At 43.5% G+C, this 17,200-nt stretch overlaps 1 protein-coding gene across 1 annotated transcript in view; it reads left to right on the top strand.

The window, feature by feature from the left end:
* The window catches only part of adarb2 (adenosine deaminase RNA specific B2 (inactive)), a 201,372-nt gene extending 190,713 nt beyond the window's left edge, over nt 1–10,659 (top strand). Inside the window, exons 8-10 of the mRNA XM_029699121.1 lie at nt 988–1,169; nt 7,507–7,691; nt 8,677–10,659. Coding sequence (XP_029554981.1) covers nt 988–1,169; nt 7,507–7,691; nt 8,677–8,853 — 544 coding nt within the window. The 3' untranslated portion in view covers nt 8,854–10,659. The remainder of the gene's footprint in view (nt 1–987; nt 1,170–7,506; nt 7,692–8,676) is intronic.
* The last annotated feature ends 6,541 nt before the right edge of the window (nt 10,660–17,200 follow it).

Raw genomic sequence — 17,200 nt, 5'->3', positions numbered from 1 at the left:
CCACCAGTATTGGACTATCTCACCATCAGTATAGTACTATCTCACCACTTGTATAATACTACATTATCTCACCACCACTATAGTACTATCTCACCACCAGTATATTTCTATCTCACCATCAGTATATTAAATTAATATCTCACCACAAGTACAGTACTCTCACCACCAGTATAGTACTATCATCTCACCACCAATATAGTACTCCCTCACCACCAGTATAGTACTACAATATCTCACCACCAGTATAGTACTATCTCACCACCAGTATAGGCCTGTCTCACCACCAGTATATTACTATCTCGCCACCAGTATAGGTCTATCTCGCCACCAGTATAGTTCTACCTCACCACCAGTATATTTCTATCTCACCACCAGTATAGTACTATCTCACTACCAGTATTTTACTATCTCACCACCAGTATAGGCTTATCTCACCACCAATATACGACTATCTCACCACCAGTATAGTACTATCTCACCACCACACTTCTGTGTAACAGATGCAGACAGGATTAGAGCTTTATTGATTATGTGTCACTCGTGGATCTTCCTAAACAAAATCAGAGGTGATTGCCCTTGTCCCTGGTCCTCGAGAAAGAAAAGCACACCTGTAAGCACAAACCTGCTAGAAGTGCATTAACCCTGATGTCAATGTTGAATATATGAATGATAATATCTGGGTGGCTGTAATGAGTGATAATGCTCTGACCTTTGTTGAGTGTGTGTGTGTGTGTGTCACCATTTGTTCCCTATCTTGTCACGTCCTTTGGCCAGATAATGATCAGATTGTCTCTGTCCATCACTGACGCTCCTTCTGTCTGCCCTCTCTACTCTCCTCTCTTTTCTCCCCTCTCCTCTCTTTTCTCCCCTCTCTCCTTCTTCTCTTCACCTTTCCTCTATTTCCTCCTCTCTCTTCTTCTCTCTCCCCACTCTTTCTCTCTCCTCTCCTCGCTCTCTCTCTCATCTCCCCCCTCTCCTTTCCTGTAGATGGAACGTCCTGGGACTGCAGGGGGCATTGTTGAGTCACTTTGTGGAGCCGGTGTACCTCCACAGTCTGACGGTGGGCAGCCTCAGACACCCGGGTCACCTCAACAGGGTGATGAGTCAAAGACTGGAGTGCCTCGGACCGCTGCCTGTCGCTTACAGACGCAACCAGCCTCTTCTTAGTGGTAAGAGACACACAGACAGACAGACAGACAGACAGACAGACAGACAGACAGACAGACAGACAGACAGACAGACAGACAGACAGACAGACAGACAGACAGACAGAGACAATGCAACGCTATACAAAATGTATCACGATGATAGTTTTGACTTTGGATATGTTTTTGGATAACAGTGTGTTCACCCTCCATACACACACGGCTAGGGAGGTAGGTCGTGCACATTACTCTTGAAGGGCATTTTCCCTCTCTAAAGATCCCCAGTGCCACAGAACTCTGGGTAATTAGGTGTCATAAGGATGAATATTTTTACAGCTCCATCATCATCAGGAGTGATTATTTTACAGAAGGACCTTTACTGATGATGGTCATAATGAATTTATCATTGAACAACCAAGAACACTGTAGAGTCACTTGGAAGTTGTCTGAAATATTAAGTTAGGTACTGAAGACAGTCCCCACGTAAAGGACATAGTATGTCTCCATAAGATAATTGCTCCTTCTGCTCGAAATCTGAATGTTTTGCTCAAAGGTTGACATAAATTCTTTGAGAAATGTTTCTCTTTCATTTCGTCGTTGTTGACAAAGGGCAGAATGGTGACCTTTACCTTGGACAAGCAGAACCTCAAAACAAAACAGACGTGGCCACAGACATCTGCCACAAGCATTCTGCCTGTCATTCTAGACATCCTTCTGAGTGTGTTTCAAGTTTTATTAGTCCTATGTACAGGATGCGCATGGTATACATCGTCCAACGAAGTGCTTACTTGCAGGTGCCTTCTCAACAATACAACAACAATAAGAAATAAGAAAAGATAAGAATATGAACATAAAGTAAAAGGCGGTAGAATAAACCAGAGTGGGTCCGGATACAGAATTCTAAATAATGTCACAGGTCTGGGTCGGATCTGTTATGATTGTCACGGGCCAATTTTAACTGACTGATCCGAACGCAACTGCTGCAGTCGAGAGAGAGAGACATTTTATAATTTATGCTGCTGCTCTTGCTTTTCACGAGAGTGGAGTGTGGCGCTTGTAGCTTGTTGTTACCCAATCATAAGTCATCAAAGCGGCAATAGGCTACAGTCATAGAGCCGCCGTGTGTGGCAAAGGTTAGGAGATAACTAATCAGTGGAAGATGGAATTAAAATGAAGGAGAAGGATAGGCTACAATGACCAAGAGCCAACAGGTAGGCTGCTACTTTATATTCTGAATGCACTGCAGCCTCAATTAGCCTAGCTAGCTAACGTTAGCTATTTAAACTAGCTTCTCCCGGTTTGATGCAATCAAGACAGATACTAAGTAATAATATTTTAAGCTACTTTATTAACTGGTGCTGATAAAGCATGAGAGGAGGGAGAGAGGTGTGAGGGAGGGGCTGTACTGTAAGCAAGTGACACAGGGAGCAGGGAGGGAGAGACGAGAGACAGCAACCAACCAATTGACTCGCGCTATAGTAGACTAATAGGTGCCGTAGCTAGGCTACTTACCATCAAATATGATTTTTCTGCTGCTTCCCTCTCTCGTATCAGACCTGGTCTGTATCCGACCATGTCTATATACGGAATGGGTCTAGTTGTCCTCTGGTCCGTTCGGAATGGGTCTCTATATTTAAAAAAATGTATTTATGCAGATCGGGCCCGAGTGGGAAAGCCCCAGGTCCACTTCAACTTTTTGGACCTGTGAAGACCTCTAGTTGGAGCGGTAGGCAAATTGGAGTGGATCCAGTGTGTCTGGCATGCTGGCCTTGATGTGGGCAATGACCAGCCTCTCGAAGCACTTCATGATGACCCAGGTCATTTGGGAATGTCACTTTGTTTTTCTTGGGCACTGGGACAGTGTTGGTTTCCTTAAAGTAGGTGGGGACTACAGCCTGGGACGGGGACAAGTTGAAGATGTCCGAGAAGATGCCCGCCAGCTGGTTAGCACACATGCTGAGGATGCAGCCAGGGACGCCATCTGGGCCAGCGGCTTTGTATTCACTCTTTTGAGAGTTTTCCTCACGTCTACCTCTGAGAGTGAAAGCACCTGGTCGTCTGGAGCAGCGAGAGTCTTCCTGGATGGCTCGGTATTGTCTGCCTCGAAGCAAGCACAGAATGTGTTAATCTTGTCTGGGAGGAAGGCTTCGATGGGCACCGACAGCTGGTGTGTCTAAGACGGTGGCGCTGAGGAGGGCGCGCTTCTTGCCGGTTCCTGCTCAACTTAGCTTTTTTTTATGGCTATTTATGGCGACTAAGAAGAGGAAGGAAACGGGGAGTCCAAGCTAGGCTGAAAAGACGGGCCTACACGCTTGAAAATAAACTTTGTAAACTCAGTGCAAGGCTGAAATCGCAGACGGACATCAGAGAATGCTATGTCTATGTATTTACTGGGGCGTGGCTTTGTGTGTGTGTGTGTGCGTGTGTGTGTGCGTGTGTGTGTGTGTGTGTGTGTGTGTGTGTGTGTGTGTGTGTGTGTGTGTGTGTGTGTGTGTGTGTGTGTGTGTGTGTGTGTGTGTGTGTGTGTATCTTTGCTGTCTGAGCCAGTAGAGGACAGGGGGAGGGCTGGGGGAGGAGGAGAGGAGAGGGGGTCATTGGAGAGATGGCCCTACTCCAAATCAATGTAATCACAGCTCTTATCAGACAACCATTCATTGTGGAGGAGGGAGTGAGCAAAGAGGAGGTGGATGGAGAGGGGGAGAGAGAGGGGGAGCGAGAGAGAGAGAGAGGGGGAGGGATGGATGGTTCATTCCATTCACTCCCAGGACCCAGGGCCCATACTCCCTCCTCCTCCACCCTCCCTCCACCTTTTCATTCATCCTGCCCTGATGAGATCCTCCACCATTGTGTCTGGGCCTCTTGTTCAGGGAAATGGCTGGGTTATTTTAAGTCCTGTCATATGAAAGGCTCTGGCTCTGACTGACTTCCCCAGGAGCTCTTATCACTGCCAACCAAATGACTCCACCTGCAGCAGAGAGCAGAGGGGGCTAAATACATCAATGAGGTTGTCCTTCAAAAAGTCACCTGGATTTAACCAAACCGGGAGACACCACACTGGAGACACGGCCTGGAGTTACTTTTACTATTAGAGAGCGTTTACATTGTAGGTATCATGCATTGCCAGTGCTGCCTTTTGCCTCAATCACATTTAAGACTTTTCAATTAACATTTTTCTTGGATGTGGCGTGGTCTAATAAAGTGTTTTCCCCTCCACATTCACAGTTCTAAGTTGCATGTATCATGCGTTGCCGGTACTGCATTTCGCCTTGCTCACATTTTGGACTTTTCAGTTGTCCACTCAATGTTAATGCTGCATGTGCGTGCACGGCTCTAAGCAGTGGCCACAGAAATGGTTCTTGAAGTAATTGTAGCGGTAGTGGTGGTGGGTTTTTGAAATGAATATTTAAATTTTCCAGCTATTATAATTATTCTACATCACATAACCACAGGTTTGAATTGGTCTACTTCATGAGCTACCTGCAGAGCGCTAACTAGAATAGAGAAACTGATCAAGACTTCACAGAAAAATCTAATTGGCTATTACAGAGACACAAGAGTCAAGTCGATTGAAGGGATCAAATGAGGCATGAATAGAGGCAGTATGATAGAGAGAGAGGGGGAGAGATGGAGAAAGAGGGGGAGACAGGAGAGGGGGAGGAGGGAGACAGGAGAGGGAGAGGAGGGAGACAGGAGAGGGAGAGGAGGGAGACAGGAGAGGGAGAAAGAGAGAGAGAGGGAGAGGAGGGAGACAGGAGAGGAGGGAGACAGGAGAGGGAGAGGAGGGAGACAGGAGAGGGAGAGGAGGGAGACAGGAGAGGGAGAAAGAGAGAGAGAGGGAGAGGAGGGAGACAGGAGAGGGAGAGGAGGGAGACAGGAGAGGGAGAGGAGGGAGACAGGAGAGGGAGAGGAGGGAGACAGGAGAGGGAGAGGAGGGAGACAGGAGAGGGAGAGGAGGGAGACAGGAGAGGGAGAAAGAGAGAGAGAGGGAGAGGAGGGAGACAGGAGAGGGAGAGGAGGGAGACAGGAGAGGGGGAGGAGGGAGACAGGAGAGGGAGAGGGGGGAGACAGGAGAGGGAGAGGAGGGAGACAGGAGAGGGAGAAAGAGAGAGAGATGGGAGAGGAGGGAGACAGGAGAGGGAGAGGAGGGAGACAGGAGAGAGAGAGAGGGAGAGGAGGGGGGAGTCTTTTGTTCAAAGAGGTGTGTCTCTGTAAGAGAAAGGAGGGATGATAATAAGAGACTAGGTGATTGTTATGTCGGCAGGCAATTCATTCCAGCTCTGAAAAGCTATAGAAAAGAAGGAAGAGAGGAATGAAAGACTGGTGAATGGAAGAGTGAAGATGGGAGGATGGGGGAATGAGTCTGCCACAGAGAAAGATGATCACTGAGAATATGTGTTTAATCTATTTTGTGTTATATCTCAGAATGCATGGCTTTGTTTCCATACAATTATATGACCAAGTCTTTTTTCTTAAGGTATCTTTATCAAAACTGATCCATCTACTAACTACTGCAATAGTAATAGCGTTATTAATTATGAGCGATTCGATCATATCATTAATATGGACACTTGTCCAGACTTAAACATTTTATTCAAATGGAGACATATTATGGATGCATCGTACTTTGCATGAGTTCTTAGTTACCCTGTGTCAAGGTAAACATTCCTACTTGTATTTTCTACTTTGTTTCCACCAGTGCATAACTACATTATAATCAGTGTTGATGTCTTGACAATGCTGCTAGAGTGCGTAAGTCTTTTTTAGCTGCACTCAGCAGGGGTGCTAATTCCCTGTGTCCGTAGGGGGGGACTGGTTGTCACTTCTCTTGTTCTGTAACGCTGGGTGCTAATTCATTGTACATGAAGTCTAGTGGCTGAGTCTCCTCTCCTCCTCCTCTTCCTCCTCCCCCTCCCTGCCCTTCTTCTCTCCTCACCATCCTCCTTTCTCAATATCCTCCTCTTCAACTCATCTCTTCCTCATCCCATTTTCTTCCTCGCCACCTATCCTCCACCTCTCCTCCTACCCTCCACTGCTTTTCCTGCAGAGTGCTATCGGAGCGCTAGGCTAGCTAATTGGATGTGAGAGGCTGTGTCTGATTGAGGAGTCCAGTGAGGGACCTCAGTATCTCAGGCACAGTGTTTACCACAGAGATAGTGAAGCTTCAAACACCCATGTTACATTATCCACGTCAACACGTTTCCCTTTAATGAAATGCACACTCGCATGCTTGATAGACCCTCGGTCTTTCATTTTCTTTCACTCTCTGTCTTTTCTCTCTTTCTTTCTCCCCCCTGTTTCCTATCCCTTTCTCCCTCTCTCTCTCACCCTAGTGTCTCTCTCTCTCTGTCTCTTGCTCTCTCTTCCTCTCCCTCTCCCCCCAGTAACTGCTCTCTGAGGAGAGAGGCTGGTGTATAAACAGCTTGGAGATAGAGAACCAGGTTGACTAAGCTTTTGCATCACTGCAAACGTTGCATCTGTTCTCTGCTAGAGGGAGTTAACCACAAAAAAAGTGAAATGAAAAGCAAATCGAAGTATAAAGTTCAGGTTCAGGTGAAACAAACATACAGTAATTTCATGTTTCAGCTGTTTTTTATCCTTCAGATGTTGCATTAGTGCAAATGTGTAGCAAATATGTCCCTTGGCCTCTATTTAACAAGATGGTCCCCTGTCCCCATGTGTCTAATCTCTCGTGGACAGACTACATAAACGGTACCGTAGATCTGTCATGATACAACGGGGTGCATGAGATAACCAGCAGCATTAGTTACGGTGCTTGGGTTTTCCGTCACTGGTTATTCGGACAAATCACAATTTCGCAGGTCTTAGTGTCTTTTGAATTTCGGAAGGGGAGGGTACTTTTGGCCCATAGACTTGCCCGTAACTTGCAAAGAGAGACGGTGGAGCTCTGCATTCCAGTTCCGATCCTCGTTTTATCTCTTCTCAACATGTATGGATCCAGAACTTAAAGGTAGACTCAGCGATATGACGTAGATGCAGAAAGTAAACAGCATAGCGGGTCAATTTCCGCAACAACAGTGTTGAAGCACGGGGCTCAACTTCTCTGCTGTTTTGGTCCTGTGGCTACACGCTGTAACAGCGTGAAGCAATACCGTGCACATGCGCCGATACTGTTTGTGACTGTGTGAGCGAAGTGTTGGATCTCGCTCATCTCAATATCTGCGGTGCTACTCGTGGCAACATCATTTCGCTGAGTCTACCTTTAATCGAGCATCTAACCAATTACGCAAGTCTTTAGTTCTGGGTTAACCGGAATTACCCTGTGTCTAATATGACTAAAGGCTTAAGCAATCACACACATTCTAAAAAGAAAAATGACCTTTTTTCCTGTGCGTCCCTGCAGGTCTGAGTGTCAGCGGTGAGTGTCGTCAGCCGGGGAAGTCTCTGTGTGTCAGTGTGAACTGGACTTGTGGGGACGGTCAGCTGGAGGTGGTCAACGCGGCTACGGGACGGAAGAGGGACTCTGGGATGCCATCAAGGCTCTGCAAGCACGCTCTGTTCACCCGCTGGGCAAGGCTGTACCGCAAGGTGAGTAGTGCAGACAGAAACACGCACACACTATAAACTGTATCATAATGAATACAGATGTTCGATCTTAATTCGATCACTCTGTTGTTGCAGAGAATGTTCGAGGTTTAAAAAAGGTTTCTGAAGTTTGAAAGGCTTCTAAGGTGTAATTTCCACTTCAAAATGTCAGCCTTGATTTTCCCTAACGAAAAATGTAACAATCACAAACATTTATTATAATCCATTAATTATAATCCACATAAGAATTCACATGTCATGTTGCTGCAGGATTATTTTTCTGCTGTGAGAAGCTGGTCAAATTAAGATAGTATATCTGTACATGGCATAAAAAAAATGTCATACCATGCCTTTAATAGCGACTAACCAAGCTTCAGTGAGTAGCATGGAACCACTTGACGTCTCTGTGTGTCCAGCAACAGCTGCCACAGTACTCTACAGCAGCCCCCCATCACACAATAGCAGACTATTATTTTAGAACAAACACAAAGCGCAGTTTAATTTTCATTATGAAAATGTATGTAAATGCCTGCAACACCCAAATGGTGGCAGTTAAATTATAATGATTATATAACCATAATTATTTGGAGAAGCACTTGAGGAGCACCGCCCTTGGAAATTGGTCCCCGCGCGCAGTAAGGCATGCAACAGCAGACACAGTAATCTCCAAAGAAACTTTGTGACTTGACTGTGCCTACGTCCCCTCTCTCACCGCGCCTAGCGGCTGCTCCTCTTCTCTTTCTGCCTGCGCAACAAAGGAAATGCACAAAAGCACAGAGAATGTTCAATTGCTTGTGAAATTTAAATGGGGAGATTACACAGCTGTTGAAGTTCCCCGTTTGTGCCGGCTCATTAGTTTTGTTTTGCTCTCTATCTCTCTTACCCTAACCCTCTACCCCGTCTTTTTCTCCCTCTGTCTTTCTCGCTCCATCTTTATTTCTCTCTCCTTTTTTCTCTCCCTCCTTCTCCTTCTTCCTTCTCTCTCCAGTTGAGTATCCATGCTTCCGGGCCCTTGGACCAGCCACTGATGTACTGTGAGGCCAAGATGGCTGCCGGCTCTTACCAGACTGCCAAACAGCAGTGGCTCAGATCGCTACAGGAGACAGGCCTGGGAACCTGGGTGAAGAAACCTCCAGAGCAGGAGAGCTTCTTGCTACAGGACTAAGACACATTTCACTCCATTCTAGCCATTATTATGCACACGCACACCAGCTTCCTGTGGTGTGTGTGTCCGTGTTCATCCGTCCGTTTGCGTGCGTGTCTGTAGAAGGAGCATGTGGCAGTTGGCTTTATTGTTGTCCGCTGACTTTGGTTTGCTCTACAAGCCTCCATCTCCTCCTCGGCAAAAGCCACCTTTGATGTCGGTCGTTCAAGTTCCACAAAAAAAAAAAATATATATATATGAAAACGGGAATGAAAGAGAGTGGGTTTGATCGGACCTCTCCTTCATTATCCCGCTGGTCCCTGGTTGTCATGTCAAAGCCGGGGAGAAGGCAGGAAAGAAGGCAGGGTAACCTTGGTCAATGTGAAAGGCAGCCGCTATCTTGTCATCAGCCATTTGGGGGCGGCGGTGCACCTGCAGAGCTCCAGCGGGATGGGGGACAGGGCCAGCCAATTACAGAGCCTGTCATTGTGACGTGTGATGGACAGAGAGATGGAGAAAGAGAAAAGGACCACAGAGAACCAGATAGACAACTCACCGTTACACACACGCCTGCTTGCCACAGGCCTCCTTCACATATATCTCACCTATCTCTCTCCCTTTTCACAGCATCTCTTTGTCTGTCCATCTCCTCCTTTTTCTCTATCACTTCATCTTTCGACCCCCTTTCTATCCCTCTGTTCCTCTCTGCCATCTTCAACCCCCTCTCCTTCAGCGATCTCATTCTCTCCTCCTCTCCCCTCTCCCCTCTCTCTCGCCTCCTCTCCACCTCTCTCCGCTCGCTTCTGACTCTAACACAAGTCACGAAGCTAGAGGTTCTGACGTGGCCACGACAGGTTAATTCCACCAGCTCTTAGTGGCACAAAGGGAATAGAAGAGAATGGAGGTGATAGCAACATAACTGCTGCCATTAGCCCACACTGGGGTTCCCCTTTCAGATAGAACACCACAGCCATCTTAGCTTCTTTAATACCTGTCATTAACGCTCTGAGTTGATTTCACCTTTTTAGTCAGGTCTCTCGCTGTAATTGGAATGGCACAGTTTTTTTCAGATTTTTTACCACTGACAGGTTGATTATAAAGGGGGGTTGATTAACGCACAATAGAGCAGTCGTGAGCCTGACTTGTTAGCTGCGCTCACTTTGAGCTGGTGTAAAAGGGTTGTGACCGGGTTGTGACCAACCTGCTACAGTGGTTTGGTTGACGAGCGATTACTTGCAATGATGGGAAGGACACAGAATGGACTGACATTCAGTCGTCAATGGGAGAAAAACAATAAATAGAACCCTACTTAACAAAATGCATTTTGGTGTTTAGTTGCGGAGTCATTAACTCTCTATTGGCCCTACTCTATAGCCCAGGTGCTGGGTGGTAGCGAGGAACCGTTCTCTTCTTTGTTTCACATCCTCACTACTCCCCAAGCCAGTCTGTGAAGGTTCAGAACGCTAGAACACACTACACACTATCAAATGTCATCTGTAAAACACTGACTTCTCAACCCTGGCCATGTTTGTCCACGTTGGCCTCCTTACTTTGTTTGTGTTCATTTCAAATGTCCGATTTTCACCCCCCATTTAATCTTGAAAATATGCTTTATTTTAGTATTACAAGTATTGTCAAATAATTTCAAATCATTAGGTCAATGTGTTGTTTTTTACGTGTGTGATGTTCGAATGTAGGAATACGATAACGTTATATGCATACATTATCGTCATGTTGTTTAAATCCTCCCACCTTACTCTGACACTTTCCTTGAAGTTCACGAAGAGAACAGTCCAGGCTATTATATTAAACACAGTAACAGTGTCACCTAGTGGTCATAGTTCTTATGTGTCAGTGTTTTTACTTGTCCATCACTCTCCTCTGCCTCAGATCCCATTTTGGTCGTGTGTACGGTCCACTGGGCAGGTAGACCGTAGGAAATACTGTCACAATCATTTCTCTGATATACTGTTCCACCGGACAAGAACGTGGATCATCATTATCATCAAAGTGGGATATCGTTTTTTCAATTGGAAGAGTTCCAAAATAGCAGGAGTAGGTATTTACGTTTTTATAAAATCCTCCCTGTCCCCGTTAGTTGAGTAGAGATCCAGTGAAGGTTGTTCTCTTTTATAAAGAGAACCCACCCTGTGTGTTTGTCAAGGCTAGTATGACCCCAATCACAGATCACTAGATGCATGTCATACATACATAAGCACAGTGCACATCAGGGTTGGGGTGAATTCCATTTAAATGCTTTGACTGAATTGAAATGGAATTGACCTTAACCCTGGTACACATAGGACATTATGTGGAGTGATAATGAACCATGAATAAATTCAAACTCTTTTGTCATCTTCATACATGTGTTGTCAAGAATAATCTAACTAGTTTTCCCTCTGAAAGTTCATCTTGTACATATTTCTCTTTTATTTTCTAATTCGCTCTATTATTAAATGTAGAGGCACATTTTGTTGGAAGCTTGTGGTATGTTTTACCAGTTATTTTTCATAGTCATTCAATTAGTCAAACATACACTATATATACAAAGGTATGTGGACACCCCTTCAAATTAGTGGATTTGGATATTTCAGCCACACCTATTGCCGACAGGTGTATGAAATCGAGCACACAGCCATGCAATCTCCATAGACAAACATTGGCAGTAGAATAGCCTTACTAAAGAGCTCAGTGACTTCCAACGTGGCACCATCATAAGATGCCACCTTTCAAACAAGTCAGTTCGTCAAATGTCTGCCCTGCTAGAGCTGCCCGGTCAACTGTAAGTGCTGTTATTGTGAAGTGGAAACATCTAGGAGCAACAACGGCTCAGCTGTGAAGTGGTAGGCCACACAAGCTCACAGAATGGAACCGCCAAGTGCTGAAGCGTGTATCGTGGTAAAAATCATCTGTCCTTGGTTGCAATACTCACTACCGAGTTCCAAACTGCCTCGGGAAGCAACGTCAGCACAAGAACTGTTCGTCGGGAGCTGCATGAAATGGGTTTCCATGGCCGAGCAGCTGCACACAAGCTAAAGATCACCATGTGCAATGTCAAGCATCAGCTGGAGTGGTGTAAAGCTCGCCACCATCGTACTCTGGATCAGTGGAAACACGTTCTCTGGAGTGATGAATCCCGCTTCACCATCTGGCAGTCCAACAGACGAGTCTGGGTTTGGCAGATGCCAGGAGAACGCGACCTGCCCGAATGCATAGTGCCAACTGTAAAGTTTGGTGGAGGAGGAATAATGGTTCAGGCTAGGCCCCTTAGTTCCAGTGAAGGGAAATCTTAACGCTACAGCATACAAAGATATTCTAAACGATTCTGTGCTTCCAACTTCGGGGCAACAGTTTGGGGAAGGCCCTTTCCTATTTCAGCATGACAATGCCCCCGTGCACAAAGTGAGGTCCATACAGAAATGGTTTGTCGAATTTGGTGTGGAAGAACTTGACTGGCCTGCACAGAGCACTGACCTTAACCCCATTGAACACCTTTTGGATGAATGGGATGAATTGAAATGCCGACTGCGAGCCAGGCCTAATTGTCCAACCTTACTAATGCTCTTGTGGTTGAATGGAAGCAAGTCCCTGCAGCAATGTTCCAACATCTAGTTGAAAGCCTTCCCAGAAGAGTGGAGGCTGTTATAGCAGCAAAGGGGGGACCAACTCCATATTAATGCCCATGATTTTGGAATGAGATGTTCGACCAGCAGGTGTCCACATACTTTTGGTCATGTAGTGTAGTTTTGTGGTTTCTGGCAAATATAACAAAATGATTCTTCGTTAAAAACCCGTTGATTATTTTGAGAGATATTAACAGTATGGCATGACTGAATGGTAATGTTGTATTAAATGAGTGTATATTTGTACAAATTTTAAACAATAAAAAAATACAATATGGGAAGACGATAATGAAGATATGTCTAATTCAGATGTAAATTGAAGTTATATGAATACATGCTGCTAAGGTTGTAAATTGCACTTCAGTAATACCTTAAAAGTGAATGTTTGTACATGTGAATAAAATCTGAAAATCTGGTCATTTTATCTCTGTCTTGGTTATTTGTGATGATATAGGTTACTGTGCAATATTTCGTCTCTAGGATACTCATTAGCTTGGTCTGTGGGAAGAGAAAACCGTGTAATGTGTGCACCACGACTTATCAACCTAAAACACAAATAGAATGTTCTTTAAGTGATAGCCAAAAGCCTACAGTATGTGGCCCTTTCCACTATGAATTGAAATAAACACTGTTTTCATGACTGTCTGTCTCCACAGATGCATCACCTCCACACACAAATATTAGAGACTCTTCCCTTCCCCAAGGAAATACATTGGAAATGCTAATCATCCTGTCTCAGTGGCAGGTGTCAAACTGGGTGGGGAGCCACCAAATGAGCTATGAGAAGGGAGAGTTGTGTGGGTCTCTCTTTTCCCCTCAGGGCAGGTATGTGTCATGACTGTCCACACTACAACAAACATCATAATTTACTATTTACTCCACAGCCTGGCCCTTGTGCTTGGTCTTCTAACTGTAATCTAATATACATGATCGGGAGCTAGGGCTGGGCTCTCGGGATACCACTCCGTTCAGAAGTAATGAATGAAATCTACTGTACTGTATGAGCTTAATACCAAGACCAGGGATTTTCCCAACTTGTTCAAACACACAAAAAAAATACTGCTTTTTGTAATTACACATTAACATCCTACATTACTGGAGGAGATTTGGAATAGCCTGAAAGTGATCCAATTCTGGATTTAACAAGAAAAGAGACATCAATAGAATGCCGTTAGGTCTTGTCTGATAAAGTTAAACAGAAATCTAACCTTGATCGTGTCAACTGTCAACCAATCCAAATGTGTTATAAAACACATTATTCCCACTGAGGGATGACAAGCGACCCTTATCTATGTGACTAACCCCTGACCTTTCCATCACAGACTGCTTACTACCTCCAGTCAGAGGGGCTTTACAGAGAGGAAGGGAGAGACAGACAGACGGAGACAAGAAAGCAAGAGAGCGAGAGATATTGATAGAAAGAGGGAGAGAGCTTGCTGGGGTTTACAGACAGCCAGTCTCTCCTCCGTATTGATCTCCAGACCATCATGCATCATCTCCTCCACACCTGCTTGTTTATTAGACTTGGCTCATGTCCTCCTCAATGCCACATAAAGGGAATAGGGTACCATTTGGAAGGCAGCCAGGGGCTGTGAAATCTACTTACCTGGCCGCCACCAAGATTTATTACTGTCCAATTGTATTTACTTGACTTTACTTGGAGGCTGCCACCAAGGCTGCCTCCTATTGGGAAGGACCTACATAGTGCACTACTTTTGACCAGAGCCCTATGCACTATGTAGGGAATATGGTGCCATTTGGGATGTAGACCAAGCATTATTACGGTCAATTTGTATTGACTTTACTTCAAGACCGATCTTATTACTGTCTCAATTTCAATTTACTTTACTTGGATGAGATTTCCTTCCAGTCTCAGTAAAACATTGATTGTATTCTCTTCTTTTAAACCAATCGTTAACCAGATCAGAAAACAGTGGTTGACCTAGTCTATATGTTTTTTTACTGGCTTGCTTGACATGTGCACACATTGATCTGTAAAACACACAAAGGCGAACAGAATGTTAAGCTTCGTATATTTTTGCTGCCTCATTTTCTGCTTCAGAAAGGTAACAAATCAAGTTGACAACCTAACATCACTCAATTAATAACTGTGATATGGAGGAAGGAAAACTACTTCTGTATTTTTAAACAGATTGTGATCTTGAGCACAATATCAGTTAGTATTGTTATAACAAGGGCACTGAACATGTTCACTCATTCTATTATTATTATTATTATCATCCGAGATGTATCATTTCAATTAATTCAATGAACTTTCAAATTAATTTAGCATTCAATTTATGATGTCAAATAAATAATTATTAAACCATTCAGTTAGATTCATAATGAAAAAAAAAAACATTTCAACAAATGGAAAAGGAATCATACTTTTAATTGGATTTTGACAAGCATCTGTGCAGAATACATCTATCCCAAAAATGATAATACAGTGTGCAAAAAGTATATTAAAAGAATGAGGTTTAGGGTGAATATATGTTCTTACAATGAAGCCGCTGTGCCTTGCCTATCTACCGGTACTTTTTCCAATCTCATATAAGAGTTTAAAATATAAAAAAATCACATTCCTTTTCCCCCTTCGTTATAATTCATACATGAGGGTTCTCTGTCCAGCCATACCTCTTTGAAGATTAAAGATGATTCTGATACAGTGAAAGTGACGTACAAACTGCCTGAATAAAATAAAAAGTACAACGGTGAAGAAATCTGAGCTATATGCTAAAAACAGAACGTGTACATCCCAAATGGCACCCGATACCCTATATTAGTGCACTAGGGCTCTGATCAATAGTACTGTAGCTCACCATGAAGGGAATAGGGGAATTGGGGACACAACCCCAAGTTATTTTATTAGCAGATGTAATTTGATATTCTGACAGATGCTGGTAACAAGAATAATGCAAATGTGTAACTACATTTTAACACCATTCTTATATGTTAAACATTTTTTTCCCATACTGAATTTATCTTGAATGTGTAAATTATAACTTATTGTAAAGGCAGTTCTCTTTATATTATCTATTGTGAAAACATCACAGCAGTATAACTGCGATGTTGATGCACAGCACACAGACAAACAGATGAGGTACAGTAGAAAGTGACAGACACACAACACAGCAACAAAGCCACTTGGAGACATTTCATCTCATACAACCATGAGCAGAGTTCATTAACTATTGTACAGCACATGCAGAACATCGAAACCAACCCTATTGAAGAACGATCAGATTCACAACAGCGTGGGTGGGTTATACGTTATGTCGATACAAAGAGCACTTGATAGGAATGCTTCTCACTCAGGATGGGTTGTACTGTAAGTGTTAACGCTCATTGTCATGACACTACTTTTCTGACCAGGGAAAACTACAGCAGCAACTAGCTACAGTGCCTTCCGAAAGTATTCACCACCCTTGACTTTTTCCACATTTTGTTGTGTTACAGCCTGAATTTAAAATTGGTTAAATTTTGTGTCACTGATCTACAAACAATACCCCATAATGTCAAAGTGGAATTTATTTTTGAAATGTTAACAAATTAAAAATGAAAAGCTGAAATGTCTTGAGTCAATAAGTATTCAACCCTTTTGTTATGGCACAGATTCAACCACAAAGACTAGAGAGGTTTTCCAAGGGTTCGCAAAGGGCACCTGTTGGTAGATCAAAAATAAAATAGCCAGACATTGAATATCCCTTTGAGCATAATGCAGTTATTAATTACACTTTGGATGGTTTATCAATAAACCCAGTCACTAAAAAGATAAGAGGCCTCCTTCCTAACTCAGTTGCCGGAGAGGAAGGCCAATGGTGATTTTAAAACAGTTTGAGTTTAATGGCTATGATAGGAGATAACTGAGGATAGATCAACAACATTGTAGTTACTCCACAATACTAACCTAAATAACAGGGTGAAAAGAAGGAAGCCTGTACAGAACAAAAATATTCCCAAACATGCATCCTGTTTGTAATAAGGCAGTAAAGTAAAACTGCAAAAAATGTGGCAAAGAAATGAACTTTTTGTGCTGAATACAAAGCGTTATTGTTTGGGGCAAATCCAACACATCGCGGAGTATCACTCTTCATATTTTCAAGCACGGTGGTGGCCGCATCATGTTATGTGTATGCTTGTCATCGACAAGAACTAGGGAGTTTTTAAGAAGGAAAAGAAACGGAATAGAGATAAGCACAGGAAAAATGCTAGAGGAAAACCTTGTTCAGTCTGCTTTCCAACAGACACTGAGACAAATTAACATTTCAGCAGGACAATAACCTAAAATACAAGGCCAAATATACACTGGCATTGCTTACCAAGACGATGTTGAATGTTCGATTGGCCTAGTTACAGTTTTGACTAAGAAATCGGCTTAAAAATCTATGGCAAGACTTGGAAATGGTTGTCTAGCAATGATCAACAACCAACTTGACAGAGCTTGAATTTTTCTTTTTAAGAATAATGGGCAAATATTGTACAATCCAGGTGTGCAAAGCTCTTAAGAAACATACCCAGAAATATTCAGTTGTAAATCACTGGCAAAAATTATTCTAACATGTATTGACTCGGGGGGTTGAATAGTTATCAAATCAAGATATATTCTTTTTTTTCTCCCAAAGATAAAAAAAAAAGTATTTTATTCCACTTCGACAGAGTATTTTGTGTAGATCGTTGCCAAAAAATGACAATTAAATCTATTTTTATCCCACTTTAACAACAAAATGTGGAAAAAGTCAAGG

Source organism: Salmo trutta, chromosome 2 (genome assembly GCF_901001165.1).
Source record: "Salmo trutta chromosome 2, fSalTru1.1, whole genome shotgun sequence".
Classification (NCBI taxonomy): Eukaryota; Metazoa; Chordata; class Actinopteri; order Salmoniformes; family Salmonidae; genus Salmo; species Salmo trutta.
This window is presented reverse-complemented; position numbering and strand designations above follow the sequence as displayed.